At 45.7% G+C, this 19,767-nt stretch overlaps 2 protein-coding genes across 5 annotated transcripts; one reads left to right on the top strand and one right to left on the bottom strand.

Moving 5' to 3' along the window:
- Positions 1 to 1,776: 1,776 nt before the first annotated feature.
- Positions 1,777 to 13,201, bottom strand: TMEM127 (transmembrane protein 127). 3 transcript variants are annotated; one of them, XM_077305755.1, is made up of 5 exons: positions 13,034 to 13,201; positions 11,999 to 12,030; positions 10,001 to 10,445; positions 6,128 to 6,292; positions 1,777 to 4,742 (listed from the first exon to the last, which is right to left on the bottom strand). In XM_077305755.1, the coding sequence occupies exons 3-5, from the start codon at positions 10,242 to 10,244 to the stop codon at positions 4,435 to 4,437; spliced, it is 717 nt and encodes a 238-aa protein (XP_077161870.1). In that variant the 5' UTR covers positions 10,245 to 10,445; positions 11,999 to 12,030; positions 13,034 to 13,201; the 3' UTR covers positions 1,777 to 4,434. The 3 variants fall into 3 exon arrangements, with proteins under 3 accessions (XP_077161870.1, XP_077161871.1, XP_077161872.1); XM_077305756.1 differs by lacking the exon at positions 13,034 to 13,201 and adding an exon at positions 12,607 to 12,685; XM_077305757.1 differs by lacking the exon at positions 11,999 to 12,030 and having other exon boundaries at positions 13,034 to 13,189.
- A 242-nt stretch (positions 13,202 to 13,443) lies between these two features.
- On the top strand, positions 13,444 to 19,557 carry CIAO1 (cytosolic iron-sulfur assembly component 1). Of its 2 annotated transcripts, none has more exons than XM_077305753.1 (8): positions 13,444 to 13,599; positions 14,322 to 14,487; positions 15,080 to 15,228; positions 15,669 to 15,780; positions 15,960 to 16,048; positions 16,544 to 16,745; positions 18,107 to 18,194; positions 18,761 to 19,557. In XM_077305753.1, the coding sequence occupies exons 2-8, from the start codon at positions 14,349 to 14,351 to the stop codon at positions 18,999 to 19,001; spliced, it is 1,020 nt and encodes a 339-aa protein (XP_077161868.1). In that variant the 5' UTR covers positions 13,444 to 13,599; positions 14,322 to 14,348; the 3' UTR covers positions 19,002 to 19,557. The 2 variants fall into 2 exon arrangements, with proteins under 2 accessions (XP_077161868.1, XP_077161869.1); XM_077305754.1 differs by having other exon boundaries at positions 13,575 to 13,595.
- The last annotated feature ends 210 nt before the right edge of the window (positions 19,558 to 19,767 follow it).

The following is a 19,767-nucleotide window of genomic DNA, read 5'->3' as shown; positions in this document are numbered from 1 at the left end:
TCCGGGGTCTTCGCTGCTTCGTGCACGCCCACCAACTCTCTTCTCTGCCTTGTGACCCATTGAAGGGCGCCTTGGAGACGGCAGGACCCTGCCGCGGCTGGCCTGTGTAGAGCCTGAATGGAGACGCCGGGACGGAGCTCCCCCCAGCGTTTGTGTGCGTGCCGCCTCCGTTTCGGTGCCGGGAGCAGAGTTTCGGTGTCGTGTTTGTTCCTCCGCAAGAAAAGGTAGCGGTAGGCCCTTGACGCGTGCAAGTATCCCTTGCTCTTCCAGGATGGGACGAAACAATGCAAAATAGGCGTTGTGCCCTGTTGCTGAACCAGGGAGGGGAGGTAGTAAAGCCAAAATTGCACCGTTCTGAGCCAACCAGAGATCATTTGTTTCACTGGGCACAAAAAGGCCAATGGGCTGTGGGCAGCATCAGTGTATCTTTAACATTTGCATTTTTTCACAGTACTGCAGGTTTCTGAACTTGCTCTTTTAAACATTTTTCCTCAATTGCTATTTATTTTTATATTATACCCCATGTTTATGTATATATACGTTCCAAAATGTAGCTTTTAAAAGCCGGCAGAAAATTAAGAACAACTCTTATTATTAAAGTTATCTTTAATAGTGTCCTGTTCCATATTCTTGGAAATGTAAACCCATACACTCCTTATCAAAAGCAATCAACAAGATAAAATGTTACTTTAAAAATATCTTGAAGTTGTTGTCTTCTTTAGCAGTGGAAATGAGGTGTGCAAGCATAATTCAGCCAGGAGAAAGCTGCATCTAGAAGAAAACTGGTGACAACCCTAAGCACATAGGGGAAGAAATGGAACAAAGAGGCCCTTATGCTATTCTTTCCCCTCCTACCCCCATTTTCTCAAGCGTGGATGTTACCATAAAATATATATATTGTTACATCTCCCAAGCTGATAACAAATTAAGTGGATAGGGTTTTGAGAAGTATATCAATGCCTATTTAAACCTCAGCATAGGAACTTAAGACAACACAAAATGCAAATCAAAATAATTTACAGCAATAGCTCATGTCATCTCTGCAGCTCTAATTTTTCAGTATCGGATTAAAAAAAAAAAACTGATCCCCACACTTCCTTCTTCTCCCAATGACTTCACTTCTAACATTTTTAAACCACCTTCCCCCCTCATGCATCAAGACTGTTTCTGCCCACATTCCCTGCTGTAAGACAGAAGTACTACCTGAGCTTTCTTTCCCAAGTAAACAATGCAAAACTTTCAGATACACCTTTCCTTTATATTTGGTTGTGACACAGTCTACTGATGTAACAGAATTGATTTTTGCTATATATTCCCTGTCACGTAAGATCATAGTCTGATCATAGTCTGACGAAGAGTGCTTGCACTCGAAAGCTCACGCCCTGAATAAATCTTTGTTGGTCTTAAAAGTGCTACTGGACTGATTTTGTTGTGCTACTTCAAACCAACATGGCAACCCATTTGAATCTTTCAGATATATTAGAAATCCTTATTCTTTGCTGTGTGATCTCAGGTGCATAAAGATTCAAGGCAGGTTGGTAAAGATTAAGTTCAAGTTTGCACTTCTCAAGTAGCATGCTGAAGTCTTGAAAGACGGTTGCTTCATAACATATAAGCAAAACTTCTTTTGTGTATATTTGGTTACTTAACTCATGGGCCACACGCAAACCATTTTGTGAATATTTTGTGAATATACTGTAAAAGGGAGTTTGTACGGGATTCTTATTTCTGTTCCCCCACCACTGAACCACTCACCAAAGTCATAATACCCCAAGATAGACTATTTACATCCTTGTTTTATTTTCGGTAGAAAAAGGAATTCAAGACTTTAGACACAGATTTAATCAACAGTGCCTCATTAATGATGTTCAAGGTGTAAAAGTGATCACAGTAACCAAGTACACAGATTACATGAAAATCAATTTTGGTCAAGTCCCATCTACGAAAAACAGCTGAGTGAAACAGTTTCCATCCCAGAAACAAATCCAGCTCCTTTTGGCACAGGGAGGTGCTGCCAGTGTTGCTTTCCCTTCCCAGAGCCAGTGAAGGAAACTACTGAAAGAAAGCAATCAACAAAAACATCCCCAGGCTTCAATCAATCTTTCCAAGATCCAAAGATTAGAGTTTAAGTGGAGACAGTAAAATTATGCACACTATTTACAGTCAAATTCTTCTCTCATATGCAGCACACTGAAGGGAGAGGAGAAGGGATAACCTCCACTTGCACCACACCCGAAGGTGCTCTGAAGTCCACTTTGTGAATTCTTGATAGGTCATTTCCTGGAGCCGAAGGTGAACAAGTTGCAAGAATAGGACACAAAATTAGAGGCTGAACCATGGGGGTACTCTTTTTGGGTACGTACCCAAGTAGGTTGATCCGTTAGACTAGAGTGCAATGAAAGCCCTTCTGGAAAGAACAACTGCTCTTCTGACATTTTCTTTCACACTGAATTGTTTTGAAACTCTAATGCACAGTCATTTTCCTCTACATCTTTCAGATAACACAAGAGGGTCAAGTGTCACTCTAGAATATTATTAGACCGTTAGACCTCTCCCAATGAAGCCACTTACATGTCATGCCTTCCTCCACAGATGGGCATCTAACATTTCATATCTGTAGCCTGAACATATTGATGCCAACCTACGCTGTGCATAATTTCCTCTGCAGGAATTGGAACAAACATGGGAAGGACAGTGAGAAGCTAGTAAACCAAACCAAGATACAAATTCAGGAGGGACACAGTACTGCTTGCTGGATATTGGTTCACTGTTAGTATACAGGTGTACCATTAATCAGGTATAGACATGTATATGAACCTCATCTCGGGTAAAATAAGAGCACACCCCATACCAAAAGCATGAAACCATTTAAATCTTTCCTCTTATTTCATAGGGCATTACTTTAAAAAAATAAAGAACCTCAACTTTGACATATTTGTTTCATACACAAGCCATGCCTCAGTTAACAGATGGCTACAGTGAATAAGGGCAATTACTGTCTTATTCCAAATAATATTAGCTCAATGTACCATAATATGCACAAACAAAAGGCAAGTCAATCATTTTTCTCTTCAATTTCAGAGGCTCTTCTATTACATCCTGCTAACGACCAGGACCCTCCCTGATATAACCTCATTTGGAAGAAGTAATTGTGGGATTACAGGTGCTAAGGACCACAGGTAGATAGAAAAGGTTTTAAGTAAAAACAGATTCAAATCATGCCCTGGGCTGGATAATTGCATATAATCTCAATCCACAAAACATGAGATGATCACTAAGCACATTTCAGTACTGGTCACTGAATCTTTAAACCCAGTGTTAAAAAAAACAAAACAAAACAAAAAACATGTCCTAAGCCTATTTACCATAGGCTGTGTGTTGCAACAGTGCTAATCCAGTGTGCTCCAGGTGGGACAGCACACCTGTGGGCCAAGCCCTATTCCTTTACCCCCAATCGAGTCCAGTGCCTGCAAACCTATCCAAGAGGATCTCAAAAGTGGCAGTACCTTGGAGCTGGTTCTGCCAAGTTTTGACTCTCTCTAAGTACCTGGGAAGGGAAGGAGGGTGGGCTGCATGAACAGCAAATAAAGTGCAAAATGCTTTTGTTAAGTAGCATGAGGCAGAATGTGGGAGTGGACGAAGCAGGGGCGGCAGCAAGCGTACCGTGCCTTCCAGGCAGTACATATATCAATGGAAAGGAGCCACCTCCCCACAAACCAGTGCATAGAGACCAGATTCCCACCTTTAAATGTGCTAAATGCAGAGCACACTCTCCCCCCCCATCCCCCCATATGTAAATATTGATGCAAGTAACATTTTACTTTTGTGAAAAAAAGAGGTGCTGAACCTTGGGTAGATAATAAACAGTGCATGACTGTTGAATTCACTACTCTCTGTAGTTATGCCAGCATGAAAAAATCTCCTCACAATGCAAAATTGTGGATCATCCCCAGTTATGCTGTGCACGTGCCATCTCTGTCACATACAAGGCGAAGCCCTCATCCTAGAGTAACTGTGCTTTTCCTCTCGGAATGGGAATATGTGCACTGGACTGCAAAGCATGTAGGCCACACGGCAGTGCCAGTCACTGAAGTCACAGAGAAAGCACAGAGCTGCTGGGTCACGCTGGTCAGTCAGCCACTCACTTTACGTAACAATGCAGGGGACTAGAAAACAAACGAAAAACTCCACCCAAGAACAAAGGGTTGTTCTGGAGGTCAATGCCTAAGGAAAACCCCCTGCTTGGGTGACCCCAAGAAAGACAGTTCTTTCCATAGTTGGAAGTGAGGGAGCCACCTGGGAAAAGAAGCACCAGTAAGTGGCTCTGCAAGGGAATCCATTCCCAAGCCAAAGTGTGCAGCTAGGCTCTGGGGGTGGGGGGCACGGACTGGAAGAAAGTCTAAGCCCTCTCCCTCCAGTCAGCCAAGGGTAGCATTATGGTGTGTATGCTGGAGGTGGCTGGAACTGGTTGATCACTTCATACTCTGCTGGGTAAGGTTCATTCTCCTCCATTTCAGAGAGGAGCTCCAAGGCCTGCTCCTCCTCTTCGGTGGGGTAGTGGCGCAGCAGATTGGCAGCGGTGGCGAGGATGGAGGCCCCACCGGCTCCAGCCACCAGATAAAAGCTGACAGCAAATGTAACGTAGACTTGTGAGCCGTGGTACTTTTTATGCTGCTGCTGCTGCGCGAGGATCAGCTCAGAAGCCCAGTAACAGAACCCAATCACTGTGGCACATTGCAGGACTGAGGGCAGAAGCAGAAAACAAGGAGACTTAGTCAAGGAACTGCTTGAGCAGCTTGGTACTGCAGCACAGAGACACAGGGCACCTGCCTCAGGGAAGCTAAGAAATGAAATGAAGTGCTCTAAAACAGTGGTCCCCAACCCCCAGTCCAGGGACCGGTACCGGTCCGTGGATCACTCGGTACCGGTCAGCAGCTCCTCGTCCTCCTCCCCGGTTGCTGCCTTGGGAGCTGCCCTGCCACTCTGCCACCGGTTCACCTTGGGTGCTCTCTGGTGGCCACCATGGCTGGGGCTCCCCCTTGGCGTGGCAGTGCGCAGCTGCTGCTGGCAGCACCTCACATCAGGCGGCGGGAAAGCAAGTGGAGCAGGGTCTCGGGCGGTGCCAATGTCCCTTGGCAAAAGACTACCCCCCCCCCCGGGCCTCAGTAAAATTGTCAAGCATTGACCGGTCCCCGGTGATAAAAAGGTTGGGGACCACTGCTCTAAAACATCTGAATTTAAAACAGTTTTCTGTTCCTTTTGAACCAAAGGCATGTTAAGGCATGTTCTTAACCATGGGTTGCCATTTTGCCAGAGACAAAATCAATGAAAGAGCCAGTGTGGTGTGTATAATTATTAGAGTATTGGACTATGGTGGGCCCAGGTTCGAATCCCTGCTCAGCCATGGAACATTCGGCCGGTTACACACTCTCAGCCTGACCAACCTAACAAATCGGTTATGAAGATAAAATGGAGGTAAAGAGTGATGTCAGCCAATCTGGGTCTACATTGGGAAGAAAGACCAGGCTTCTTATTCTGGAAGTTTTCCCTCATTTGCACTACAAAGTGTCATGACAATTAGCAATCCAATCATACAGATGTGGGGCCACATGGCCTATGCTAGGTCGGCACAGCATTTCAGATCTTTCTGTGCATAATGTCCAGGCCTAAAGGACTCCACTGCCTCATGCAGAGGGCAAAACAAACTGGTTGTAACTGAAAGTATGATTTATGTAGCCTTAACTAATGTGTCATTTCACAGTGTAAATACAAGGTCTGCCCCGAGGAGTGTTTTGAAAGAATGAGTATACCCATTCAGAGGGTAACCCATTCAGGCAACAGAGCCTATAGGCAAATGCAATTCCACATATTTGGACTGTGCTTTCACTAGCATTAAGCCAAAGGCTTGATGGCAATGCTGGGGGTTTTGGAAGTTGTCTAATGGGGACAGTGAAGAGAGAGATGGGGCACTACACAGCCGCTGCCTAGGATACTGTTCAGCTGCCAAATACATTTGCCTGGAGCTGTGCCAGGCATCTGGTAGCCCCAGAACCAACTCCATCACAGGTTTTCAAAACTCAGTTGCAAAAAAGCATCACAGAGGTCCCCCACCCACCAGTGACATTACCTGTGAGGATGTGGGCAAACGCATAACGCCGAGTTATCTTCAGAGCAGGATGTTTAGGCCCAAAGACATCTAACAGGAAGGCTGAGAGGCTGCAGATAATTCCCAGGAAGCAAAAGGCAGCAATAACCCGGAGTAGTAATACCGTCTGGGGATTCATGCAGTAGTCTGCAACAAAGTGAGAGTCCAAAACACATGATGGATATGCAGCATGACAACTATAGATGAACAGGCTATATTTACATGAGTGGGGAGGAAAACTTTCCATGGACAAATATTCTGCAGAAAAGTTTCTGCCCCACATCCTTAACAATGGATGAGATGAAGTGAAATTTTAATAATGGGAACAAAGTTTTTATGACTGTCTCTGTGATTTTATTTATGTATGTTGCAAACCACCCTGATCTCATGAGGGAAAGGCAGTATAAATAAAAATATAATAATATAACAAATATAAATAACAAAGACATGAGGCAGTCTGATGAGACAAGCTTACAATCTAACTTTTTATTTATTTGAAGCATTTATATCCTGCTTCCTGTCTTTAGACTCACGGTAGGTTACAGCAACAAGTTGCAAGAACACAAAGACATAAGTTAAATAATGCAATGAAAATCAAAATAAAAAAACAACAATACGTAGCATAAAACCACAGCCAAAGCAGTTTACCCTGGACCAAATACCCTCTGCAATAAAACTGTCTTGCAGGCCTCCCTAAATGCACCTGAAGAAGGTACCTTCTGCACCCGCTCCAGAGGACCGGCCCTACCACTGAGAAAGCCTGTGATGCGTTGCCAAATAGGAAGGCCTAAGGGCACCAGAAGGAGAACGCTGTCTGAAGGGAGTGGCACAACTCGTGCTGAAGACAAATATAACATTTTCAAGCAATCTAATGCCACATGAGCAATGTGAAGCAGCTTACATGGTCTGCAGCAAGTTATACACAAAAAAGGAACCCAGCTCTCCTCGTTTTGCTAAAGACAAATTCTCCATTGAGTGTTTTACTTGAACAGAGCACTCTTGGATCAGTTCCCCATCTATGCAATGGGAATTATGCCTTAACTTACAGAGTCTGTGGGATGATTAATATTATCCAGTGGCTTTATATTCTGCCAAGACAAATAGTTGCCACATAAGTGTATGGCAGGTGCTCTGATCTTTACAACGTGAAGTCTACCATGACACCATTTTGCTTTTAAATGACTTTTCCAAGCCATATTCTATAACTATGAAGGCCAGAGACTTGTTTTTATGTTTAAATAGAAGTATTTTCAGGATACCAAATACCAGATTTCAAGTACATGGTCAATCTACAGAATTCATGTAGGGTTTTGCCTCTAGCTATGTTATTACGTTAAGGCAGGCTTTCTCTGGGGTTTCCTGATGGCCCTAGAATTGTTTAAAATTTGTTAAACATTTATTGGTTGATATGACCATATATGATCATGTCGAGCCACTTGCCCCTCCCAAAATGGCCAATGATGGGCCTGAAAGGGATGGGAAGGGGAGGGCCCCAGATGGCATGTACACAGCTATGCTTCCCAATCATATTAGGCACTATCAGGCCACCTCCGGAGTTTCTGAAATCCTGAAGAATGTTTCAGGGGTTTCTCAATGGTAAAAAAGTTGGGAAGAGCTGCTTTGGGATCCCTGTATAAGGGAAGTAGCTGTTGTTTGTTGATGGAACAACCAGGCAACATTCTCAGCGTGTGAGCTCTTAGCTTATTACTCTTGTGACAGCTTTGTTATGAGCATCTATTATCACTTGCTCCTAAAGCCTTCAAGAGGATGTTTGACTCAGATCTTTCAACTTCCATAGAGATCAAGCACTTCCTTCTAGCCTAGTATTGTTTTGACAATGCTAATGAGCTTGCATATCAGCCATTCTAATAAAAGTAAAGAGTCCTTTCAGCCCACCAGCTTCTATTATACACCATATTTTCTAAAGAACATTCCCACCAACCTAGGTGCTCAACACACGGGGAGGGGGGGATTGTGTGCTTTCACCACAGCAACAAGGTGAAAAATTCAAACAAAGTACACTGTGGTCCATAAGCTATTGTGCAGAAAGGCAATGGCCATCACTGAGAGCCTGATTGAAAACAGACTATGAGAAGGAGCTCAATCTGGGCATCATGTTCTCTGGCTGCCTTTAATTAAATGCTGTGAGCTGACCACCAGTCTCATAAACCTGGCACATTCCAAATGAAAAAGGATAGCTTTTAAAGTTTCCTCATAAACAATGTACCCAGCACTGTAAGAAGAGGAGCTTCTTCCATATATGCCATCACAGAGAACAAAAGCCCCATTGGCAGACAGCGACAAAGGGAGGGAGGAAGGAAAGACAAAGGCCAGTTTAACAGGTGAATATGAGTAAATGTACACATACACGGGCTCCATTCTGGCAGGGGCTGAGAGCTATGGGATTTAAGCAATAGTCTTTGAAGACTACTTTGGGAAGCAGAGGTAGGTGTACCATGCAGGGAGGCTTCTAGGCAGGAAAACTGTGGGACATAACTACTGGAGGGGTGGTATAGTGGGAAGAACAAAAGCCATAGGTAGGGCACACGGTAATCCTCAAATGTAGCAGTTTAATAGTGGGACGCTATTGTGTCTGGCATAGAAAATCTGCTGGCGACCAGCCATGTTTGGCTGAAAATTAACTACATGCAGCTGAAGTGGCAAAGTTTGCACGCACAAAAAGTTGGGCTGGTTATTATGCATATACTCTGAGTTGACCTTGTTCCCTCCTATCACTCCTCCCCAGAGCACTAACCTTAAGGTGAACAAATTGAAAAGATATAGGAGAAGGTGGGGAGACGGTATGTCGAAGAAACAGCTCTGTTAAGTAAACATGTACTTTGCACAGGCAGGCACAGTTTACAACTTCCTTGTCAGTAATGCAGACTTTTTTGGTAGTCTGCCTGTAGCTTAAGACACATTCTGCTTTCTGGCTACATTTAAATTGCAGAGAATTATGTGCTGAGACACCCAGTCAAAATTAAAACACATATACAAAGATATGAAGCAATGTACCTATACATTGAACCATAGTTCCACCAGGCACTATACTGCCTGAGCCAGCAGTGGTTCTTCAGTCTACAGCAGAGCAAATCTCTTAACACCTTCTACTTGAAGATGCCAGGGACTGAATCTAGGACCATTTGCAAGCCAAGTCATGGACTTCTTATTGAGTCAAGAGTCCCTCCTCAAGGGCTACATGTTTAAATATCCCAATTAAGCATGTGCCTTTCTCTCATTTAAATCAGTGGGTCTTAATAACTTTAATTTGGGCTAGACTAATACTCCAAATTAAACATTGCATTTATAAGCAGAATGCTGGCCACAATGGTAACTAGCTTTAATGAGGGGCTAGCTATTTTGATAACGGGATGGATGGGAGTGGGCCAGGCCTCCAACCCCAATGCAATACATCAATCCCCCCCCATCCACTCTCCCAGCTCTGGATTAGGAACCTGGGAGCAAACAGAATTCTTCAGTATGCTGGATTTGGGCCTGGAGCTGCTGATCCCTAATATAAAGCACATATTTCACAAGAGAAGTCACAGCATGCTGTTTTGGAATAAAAAGGCGTTTCTTTGAACAAAATTCAGTTAAATTAAAGCTTGGGAGTGAATTCACCACACTTCTACAAGCTGCCATTTATTCCACCAGACTCAACATCATATACAAAGGCACAAGCACACATGAAAACCCCACCTTGACTACCATATGTCAAAAAGACTGCATATTTGCTTGGAAACAAGTTCCCAACTTGGTGGACATTACTTCCAAGTAAACATTACAGAAACATACAGCACAGCTAAAACAACCCCAAGTTACTGCTCAAAAGCATGCACTACATTGAATTCTCACCTGCAAGCAACTCGGGGTCAACATATCCAAGTACATCAGCAACTCCCAGTTCTTGGCGAGCACAGCTGCCCCCGTGAATCCGTAGCCAGGCAGGCTCTGCCAGTGCAGTACACAGAGCAGTTATGGAGAGGGCACCAGGTAGTGCAGAAGCCAGGCTCCTTTCTGGCTGCTTCGGCAAGGCACTTCCATCTTGGCCTCTTCGCCTGCGCCCACTGGGCAATACCGAGCCACTTGGGGTGTACATGGATCTCCTCTTGCTGAGATTATATCAGCTAAATCCAATGGAAAAACTGCAGACAAAAAGCGCTTGAGATCTTCAGGAGAAAGCAAACATCCAGTATTGCTTTTGCTATTAGGCACCAGCCAAGTCAAAGAAGTTTGACAGAACGCCAGGAAGCAAAACACATCATCAGATGCAGTTGTTTTCTGCACTCAGTTTAGGAATCTGAAAGAGACAATAGATGCTTCAAGTGATTCGCAGATGCTTGCTTATAAGTAGCCACTCACTTGGTTGCCCAAGGCAGTGAAGTTTTATAAAGACCGGTTCCTCTTTTACCCACAAATGATTAACACTGAAGTGTATGGGCGGTAATGCTATAAAAATGCATGGGCATATTTGCAAAACCAGGTGTATGTTTTGCAGTTACTTCCTAAGTGCTGTTCACTGAAATGGACAACAACATGCTCGGCACTGGGTTCAAAAAGTTATAGTGGTAAATAATTTCCAGGCCAAATAAGGTTAGACCCTGAGACTTAGATCTCAAAATGAAATAATTCAATTATCGTGTCATTTTAATGAGGACTTTTAAAGTTGCACAAAAGAAACATTTTTTAATAATCTTTGTTAAAACTACTTTTTGTATCCATTTTCATAATAATCCAGTATCAGAAACATAAATGAGTCTCTGCCTTGTGCACATACAGCCAAATATATGGAATCACAGAATCATAGAGTTGGAAGGGGCCATACAGGCCATCTAGTCCAACCCCCTGTTCAACGCAGGACCAGCCCAAAGCATCCTAAAGCATCCAAGAAAAGTGTGTATCCAACCTTTGCTTGAAGACTGCCAGTGAGGGGGAGCTCACCACCTCCTTAGGCAGCCTATTCCACTGCTGAACTACTCTGACTGTGAAAATTTTTTTCCTGATATCTAACCTATATCGTTGTACTTGTAGTTTAAACCCATTATTGCATGTCCTTTCCTCTGCAGCCAATGGGAACAGCATCCTGCCCTCCTCCAAATGACAACCTTTCAAATACTTAAAGAGGGCTATCATGTCCCCTCTCAATCTCCTTTTCTCCAGGCTGAACATTCCCAAGTCCCTCAACCTATCTTCATAGGGCTTGGTCCCTTGGCCCCAGATCATCCTCATCTGTACCCTTTCAATTTTATCTACGTCCTTCTTGAAATGAGGCCTCCAGAACTGCACACAGTACTCCAGGTGTGGTCTGACCAGTGCTGTATATAATGGGACTATGACATCTTGTGATTTTGATGTGATGCCCGTTGATACAGCCCAAAATGGCATTTGCCTTTTTTACAGCTGCATCACACTGCCTGCTCATGTTTAGTTTACAATCCACAAGTACCCCAAGGTCTCGTTCACACACAGTGTTACCTAGAAGTGTATCCACCATCCAGTAGGCATGCTTTTTATTTTTCTGACCCAGATGCAGAACTTTACACTTATCTTTATGAAATTGCATCTTGTTCTAATTTGCCCATTTTTCCATTGTGTTCAGATCTTGTTGAACTCTGTCTATTATTTGTCTATTATTCTATTATTTTTCTCACAACAGCAGCCAGTGGTTGAACTCTGTACATTAGCCAGAGATGGAAATACTCCTAAGAAGCAAGTCATACACTGACTGAAAGAACACACCAGTATATGTGAAATGTTCTGAACACTCAAAGTACCACGATTCCTTTTCTACGTTCCCCAAAAATACCACCATTGTTCAGCCTTTTTTTTCTTAAGAGAGATTCGGGCACTTACTAGTGTAGCCAGTGAACTGTCCATTCAGTTATCTGGGGGAGGAATCAGACAGAACCATGGTTTATCTAGGGCACAGAAAAAGCATTCCTTTGTTTCACATAAAGAAGTTTTTGTCTACCACATGCCTGATTAGTATAGAAAGACTTTAAATTTTTGGCCAGAGCCTATAGAAAGAACCCACTCACAGTACGAAAAAGAGGCAGAGAAAGAGAAGGCAAACACATATGAGGAATGACTACATAATCTGAAAGGAGTGCATCCCTTCCCCACAACTCAACTTGGATTCCAGGCCTCACACTCTTTGGCAAACAACAGTCACAGGCAGCACCAATTAGAGGCCCAGTAGCATAGCAGCTAAGAAACTAGCAAGACGATCCTGAACCATCCCAACCAAGTGCCTTGGGAAAGTGCACCTCTGCTTAGACCCTGATATGGCTGGCCCAGTCGAGCCTGACCTCTTCGGATCGCAGAAGCGAAGTCCTGCTTAGCCCTAGGCTGGAAGCCCAGCAATGAGGCGCAGGGCCGCTACACAGCGACAGCCCAAGGCAAACCTCCTGTGTTCGCCGTCTGCCTTGACAACCCTGGGGGGGGGGGGGAGGAATTCACACCCAACTCCGCTGCCCGGCGAGGTCGCCGCCCAAAACTCCCCACGTGATCTTGGGCTCCTTTTCTCGCTCGGCCCCTCCCCCGACTTCCAATGCCGGGATGAGACTGGGCTCCTACTGGGGCAGGGCTCCCGAAACGGCCCTTGAAGGGGCTCCCTCAGGCACTCCCCCCGGCCAGACCACGCCTGCTTCCCGGCTCAGCAGCGCCTCCTGCCGCCGGTCCCCTCGGTGGCCGGTCCTTTGCTGCTGCGAAGGCGGCCCCGGCCCTCGGCTTCAGCCAGGCGCGCCGCACGCCCCGGCGCGTCTCTCCAGGGCGCCAGGCAGCCGCCCGGGACTCCCCGCGAAGGACCCGCCGGGCTCCACCCCCTCCCCCCTTCCGCTCGCCCCGGGACTGGCGGGACGGGGAGAGGGGCGGCCCAGCCACGCTCACCGGCGGGGCCCTGACGAAGCCCCTTCCCGGGGCACGACTCTCCGGGGTGCCGCCCGCCCGCCCGCGATGGCTCCGAGAAAGCCCCTCGGCACCGAGCCGCACTTCCGCCTACCGACCAAGAGCGGCACCCATTTCCGTTTCCTCCCCTGCCCGCGAGACGGCAAGCGCCGCGTGACGTCACGACGCACGGCCCGCCCCGTCCTTTTAAAGAAGAAATGCGTCTGGTAATAGCAACCAACAGTTTTTAAACACAGATATGCCTCGAGGTTTCTGGAGGAGACGCTAGTTGAATTTTAAATCCGCAAATATATCTGTGTTCCTTCCCACATTTTTTCCCTGTCGTACGAGCGACAATAAAACCGTCGTTCGCTGTGCAGCCTGAGAGTTGTAGTTTTCGCGCGAGGGTTTCTTCTCTGAAGGGAAGAGTCGTGCGACTACAACTCCCACAAGCAGTAGCGGCCCTCAGGGCTCGCGGCGACGCCGGTGGTGGGTTGGCGTGACTAGTGCGCAGGTGCGGGAAGGAAGGCTTGTCCGCTAAGTGGAGGCTGCGGGGCTGAGCAAGGCAGGTGAGAAGGCGGGAAGCCGGGCGGGACGCGGGGATTTCTCCGCTTGGTTGCCAACCCGGGGCGGGGGGGTTGGTGGTCCTGGCCTTCCTCCCTTCGCAGAAGCTGAGAGCCTCGCGGGAGAGGACAAGCCCGCTACTTCCCCATTGGGGAGCCTGCAGAGCAGAGGCATTAGGCATCCGAGGCTGGCCTCGCCAAGGACTGTCAGGAGCCCTCCTTGTTCATTTAAAAACCCATTTAAATAGCTCCGCCCCCGAGGGTTGCCAACTCTGGGAAATACCTGGAGACTTTGGGGGCAGAGCCGGGAGTGGGCGGGGAGGGGCCTCAGTAGGGTACAGTGCTGTGATCACACACACACACCAAGATAGTGGAGATACTCTTCCATCATGGAAAACAGACTATAGGATCTAGGTCATTGTTTTCAAGTAAACAATCATGTTTAGTGTTCTTGCTTGTAAACAAACTAACATCTATTAATTTCACAGTTTTCTCCATCCCAGATATGTGTAAAAATGGTCTGGTTTATGTTTCTAGGTAGTGAGAAGGCTCTTTTTAGTGTACAATGTAACTTAGTTGTTATTGTTATAGCTGCCAGTAACTATGCACTCTTGAGCAGCAGTGCATTTGAATCAACTGTTTGTTGTCTTTTTGGTGATCCCAGTTATTCTTTGATTATTTAAATCAAGACTCTCAGCTCCAAAACACTCTTCTTGACTGCTCCCTAGGTAATATTGTGACTGTGTGGGGTTAGGATGAAAGATTCTTTGACCCTCCTGGCTCGCATCCCAGCACACCCAGATTCCCGCTGCTGGTTTCTTGCCTGGAATCCTACAGGGACTCTCTTAGCTTCCTGTGGTGGGGATCGGAGCATCCGTATATGGGGCAAGGAAGGTAAGGTCAGAATGTCTGTCTGTTCATTGCTCTGGGATAGGGACTGGGAGTCAGGGCAGTTGAAGTAGTCAGGGCAGTTGAAAAACCATTTGGACTCTGTAGCGGAGCTATAGACCTTTCTGGAGAATGTATACCATGTCATGTTGTAGTGGTTGGAAAGCCAGACTAGGATCTGGGAGACCCAGGTTTGAATCTCTTCCATGGAAGCTTGTGGTCAGTCAAGCCCTCTTAGCCTAACCTACCCCACAGGGTTGTTCAGAGGATAAAGTTGAGAGAATAACAGAAACTTTGTTGGGTCCCCACTGGGAGAAACTTGGGGTGGAAATGCCATATCCCCAATAACTGTTACTGACCTTCCTCCCTGCTTGTCATGTGTGGTATTTGTTTTTTGCATTCTTTTTATATGTCTTAACTTGAGGTTTTGCTATTGTTGTGTAAAGGTATTCCCTGTGCAAGCACCGGGTCACATGTCTTCATTTTGATGTTTTTCACTTTGAAAACCCTATTTGGATAGAAAGGAGGTAGAGTTGTTTTAAATAAATAAATAATACCAAAGTCACGCCTTGCTAACTCAGTGCCCCTTTCTCAACAGGCGATACCTGGGTGTGCAAATCAGTGCTGGGTGAGGGGCACCAGAGGACCATCCGCAAGGTGGCCTGGTCCCCCTGTGGGAACTACCTGGCTTCAGCCAGCTTTGATGCTACCACCTGCATCTGGAAAAAGAACCAAGAGGATTTTGAGGTAGCTTGTGTACCCCCTTTGGAGTGTGTGTTGGTTATCTAATGATTTTCAGTCAACTAAAATCTGGCACCCTTTGCCTCTGAAGAGTAACTGCAATGTCATTTCATCTACTTGTTAACTGATTCATATAAGACACTATGCCAATAAGGGTTGTTGTTGTTAATATAAGACAAATGGATTTGAATATGTATGTTTGAAGTCTATGGATAAAACCACTAGCTAGTTCGTAGTGAAAAGCAATGTATAAAAAACCAGTTCTTCTGTCTTGTCTTCATCCACTTTACTGACCAAGTCCTTTAACAATAGGTAATGGTATGTATGAAATTGTGACTAGTACATAATACACAGATCCTGCCAAATTGTTCTCAGTAGTTAATTCACGCTAGATCCTGGTAGCCCTTCTGAAAAGAGATGTTTCTTTCTCACTCCTATCCCACCAGTGTGTAGCTACTCTGGAAGGCCATGAAAATGAGGTGAAGTCTGTGGCTTGGGCCCCATCAGGCAGCCTCCTGGCCACCTGCAGTCGAGACAAGAGTGTCTGGGTTTGGGAAGGTGAGACTCTGAGGCAACTGCTTTGGGTTAAATGAGTGGGGGACTTCTTGGGGTATTCATATGTATTCGATATGTTACTTATCACAAAGTGAACTTCGGGGGCATGCAGGCATAGGATGGGAGGGCAAGAAGGCATACTCCATTTCCTAGCTTGGCTCATTCCCACTTCTGTGTTGCAGTGGATGAAGAGGATGAGTACGAGTGCATGAGTGTCCTGAACTCCCACACGCAGGATGTCAAACACGTCATCTGGCATCCCAACCAGGAGGTGAGTAGCTCCCTTCCCCTCATCAAAAAGGAGCACATTTTCCAGGCATTTTCAACTCCTCCCCTTTCTGAATTTGCTCCACATTGAGTGGGGGCTGATCAAGCTCTGTGCTAAGGAAATTAAAATTCTGCAAGCTGTAGAAATTAGAAACATTTGTATACCTCTTGTTTTGCATGTTTTATTCTGCTGCTTTTGGCAGTCGCAGGAGGGATACAAATCCTGGAGTTCTACAACCAGCACTGAAAATTTTACTTGGCACCCCCTGTGGGCTTCCGAGATTGCCATTGCCCATACAAGCACATCCCTGAGCATCTTCACAGCCAGAAGGAACACAGAGCTTGCTGCTGCTTCTTCAAAATAAAAGCTGGGATTTGGGAAGATGGGTTCCCTCTCTTCCATAGAATTGCTCAGTGCAGCAGGTCAGGTCTCCTTCTAGTGCCCCCCCCCTCTTTCTCAGATACTTACATGGTATTGTTGCTTCTTTGTGCTTGGCAGCTGCTGGCATCAGCCAGTTACGATGACACTGTGAAATTGTACCGGGAGGAGGAGGATGATTGGGTGTGCTTCACCACCCTAGAGGGCCACGAGTCCACCGTGTGGAGCTTGGCCTTTGACCAGAGCGGAGAGCGCCTGGCCTCTTGCAGTGATGACAAGACAGTGCGTATTTGGCGTCAGTATAAACCAGGCAATGAGCAAGGTCAGTATCACTGTTTCACTGGGGAGACCTGAAGCATCGCGGCAGAGTGACAGAGTAGGAGTGTGAGATGTACAAGCCCTCCCCCCCATCCAGTCCTAGTACCTTTTATATATGGTCTGTAATCATCAGACATATACTGAGTTTGGACCACTCTGTGTTTAGTTTCTGCTTTTCGTTGATAAGGGTTGTTTCTGAAAAGGGGTGCAGTGTTCAAACAGCTGCATTCATCCAACTGGGTCCAAACTAACATCTAAGGAAGACTTGCAGTCCCTATAAGAGATATATTGTGGCAGAATCATTTGGTGTGGTAGAGTTGGTACTGTTCAGTCCAGGAAGCAGTCCTGGATGGATACACCAGATGTATTGGAGGAAAATAATAAATGTGCAGGGTCAAGAGACATCTGATGTAGCTTGGCCCTTAGGAAAAAGGATGCAGCTTGTGTCAGAAATCCAGGGCCCACAGGTGAAACATAGGACCACAGCAGTCTAGATACTTGAGTCTTGAACCACTGAGCTACAAATCCAGGGCAGGGCTGTGGTTCAGAGCATCCACGTTATACACACAGGTGCAGTCCCCAGCCTGAAAGACCTCTTACCCAAAAAATGCTGCAACTCATAGTAGTCCATACAGACCTTGAGACCAATGATCTGAGGCAGTACATGACATTTTTATGCATATGTATGTGTCCAAGGAGAACCAGCCATATTGATTAGTAAAGCACTGCCTGAGGGCTTTTGCTCCATATTAATATCAGTATACAGAGAAGAGCTCATAGAAAGTTTGTTTTAGTGATGAATTTAAGTTCTGCTTTAATTAATGTAGAATAGCATATAGTTTAGGATAGGATCTAGTTTACTGTTTTGTTTGGTAGCATATGGACATGCAGAACTTAATGCCAAGCATTAAACAGCTTGGGGATTACCTAAGCCCCACTTTTCACATCTCCCCAATTTAGTATAAACCAAATTAAATTTGTATTTATACTTTTAAATCCTGCGGTGTGGGGATGAGCCCCATAGCTGAGACTGCTTGCCCTGGAGTTCTCTGTGCCATAGATTTCCAGCCAGGAGCATCCCATGTCCCACATACTTCCTGGAATCCCAGAAGATGAGCGGTCTTCCTCAAACAAGGTTCCCCAGATCTCTGCACTGAAGGATCAAGTACAGACAGTACCAAGAGGGGAGATTTGTGTGCTTTGGATGATAAATGGGACCACGTCTGTGGCTAATACTACAGGATCTGAAAACACCAAGGTGTCTCAGCAAGACATTTTAGAGCTTAAATTTCCCTCTCTCCCAGTGGCCTGAAAACCAGGAGCAGGCTAGGCCATGGCTCAAGCAGAACTGCTCATGTATTGCAGGTGTTGTCTGCACTGGCACTGATCCCACGTGGAAATGTATCTGTACCCTGTCTGGCTTCCACACAAGAACCATCTACGATGTGGCATGGTGAGTTGCAGATCACTCCTGTGTTAGAGTTAACTGTTTTAGTGTTGGCTGTATCCCTGAAGGGGGTGGGGTATGTTGTATCTCAGAATGCAAACTAACACAAGAGGGATCTTCTGTGAAGATTCTTGTCTCCTCCTGAACAGAATTTTCATTACCATGATGTGGCCTGGGGGTGTTTGGCTAATGTTTTACAGCTGTTGACACACAAGACAGGTAATGTTGGCACATGATGCGTTCAGGTTACTGCCCCACAAAGACTGCAGCCCCAAGACTTTGTTCTGCCTCCCTCTAAGGGCTACAAAAGCTCTTGGGTGAATCAAGTCTTGGCAACCTGAAACTGATTCTCTGTTGATGCAGAATCCACCCATCACCTGCTGTTCCTGTTGAGACTGCAATATCTGCACTGGGAACACTTATTTAACTGCAGTAGTTTGACACCCTACTGAAAGAGTTAATATGCCAATTGATAACAATAAGCATAGATGAGATTTCATTCTTTATCCTTCTAACTTGTCTTTCACATCCCTATGTAAGAAAGCCAACTGCTCTCGCTCCATTCTTTGCAGGTGCTACTTGACAGGAGCTTTAGCCACCGCCTGCGGAGATGATGCGATCAGAGTGTTTGAGGAAGAGCTGCTCTCGGATCCCCAGCAACCTACCTTCACCTTGACTGCCCACATGGCCAGGGCCCACTCTCAGGATGTGAACTGTGTGGCCTGGAACCCTAAGGAGCCTGGCCTCCTGGCGTCTTGCAGCGATGACGGGGAAATGGCCTTCTGGAAATATCAGCGCCCTGAGGTTTGCTGAAGAGTATCAGCGTTCCCCTGTGCCACGTGACAATAGTGTAGTCCTCCTGGCACTGTTTCTAAGCACTGTTAACAGTGCCATGTTCAGAGGCAGCAAGCTGGGTCAAATCCCCACACAGTAAAGGCAAATGAGAAGACAGATCATGTAAAGCTTGCTTTGAATAATTCCCCTTCCCCAAGATGGTGAAGTAGCAGCTCTCTCAGGAATCATCTTTTAGCCAAAGGGGAGAATCTTGTACTGGTTGCTGCCAGCGTCTCGTGAACAGATTCCACATTGCTGTCCTACTGGTTGGAGTAGGCTTCCTGCTGAAAACTGCCCCCCTCTTCCAGAACTGTATTTGCTATCGATCCTGTAAATGCCTGGTTGAGGGGCTCTCCTCTTTTGCTCTGTAAGTAACAAGGGAAGGGCCCTGTGCTAGTTTTACAAGTATGTTGTACATCCGACATGTATTGTTAGATGGGGGAGGGTAGCACAGCACACAAATGCAGAGTGAAAGGACGGTTAAGTCCTTTCACGCAACACTTCATGCAAAAGAAGTAAAAAATTATTGTGATGAGCTCTTGTCCCTGTTTGCTGAATATTAGGTTTAGCATCTGGATCAAATGCCCACTATCAGTTTTTTTTAATGGAAGAATCATTTCATTGCACATAACTCTAAATTTCATGGTTTGAAAAGTTGTCATCAAGCAAGGCATTAAAAATATTGCATTGGGACAACTTTCAACAAAGGAGCTTCAGCCTGGAAAACAGGCCTGCTGTGATCATG

Source organism: Paroedura picta, chromosome 12 (genome assembly GCF_049243985.1).
Source record: "Paroedura picta isolate Pp20150507F chromosome 12, Ppicta_v3.0, whole genome shotgun sequence".
Classification (NCBI taxonomy): domain Eukaryota; kingdom Metazoa; phylum Chordata; class Lepidosauria; order Squamata; family Gekkonidae; genus Paroedura; species Paroedura picta.
The sequence above is the reverse complement of the archived record's forward strand: the minus strand, read 5'-3'. Positions and strand labels throughout refer to the sequence as shown.

Excerpts from the sequence above, each read along its gene's own strand:
- TMEM127 (XM_077305755.1), bottom strand. The coding sequence starts at position 10,244 with ATGTACACCCCAAGTGGCTCGGTATTGCCCAGTGGGCGCAGGCGAAGA. Across the intron at positions 6,293-10,000 it reads TGACCCCGAGTTGCTTGCAG|ACTACTGCATGAATCCCCAG; the intron begins GTGAGAATTCAA and ends ACTTTGTTGCAG. Across the intron at positions 4,743-6,127 it reads GTTTGCCCACATCCTCACAG|TCCTGCAATGTGCCACAGTG; the intron begins GTAATGTCACTG and ends TTCTGCCCTCAG.
- CIAO1 (XM_077305753.1), top strand. The coding sequence starts at position 14,349 with ATGAAAGATTCTTTGACCCTCCTGGCTCGCATCCCAGCACACCCAGAT. Across the intron at positions 15,781-15,959 it reads GAGTGTCTGGGTTTGGGAAG|TGGATGAAGAGGATGAGTAC; the intron begins GTGAGACTCTGA and ends TCTGTGTTGCAG. Across the intron at positions 16,746-18,106 it reads TAAACCAGGCAATGAGCAAG|GTGTTGTCTGCACTGGCACT; the intron begins GTCAGTATCACT and ends CATGTATTGCAG.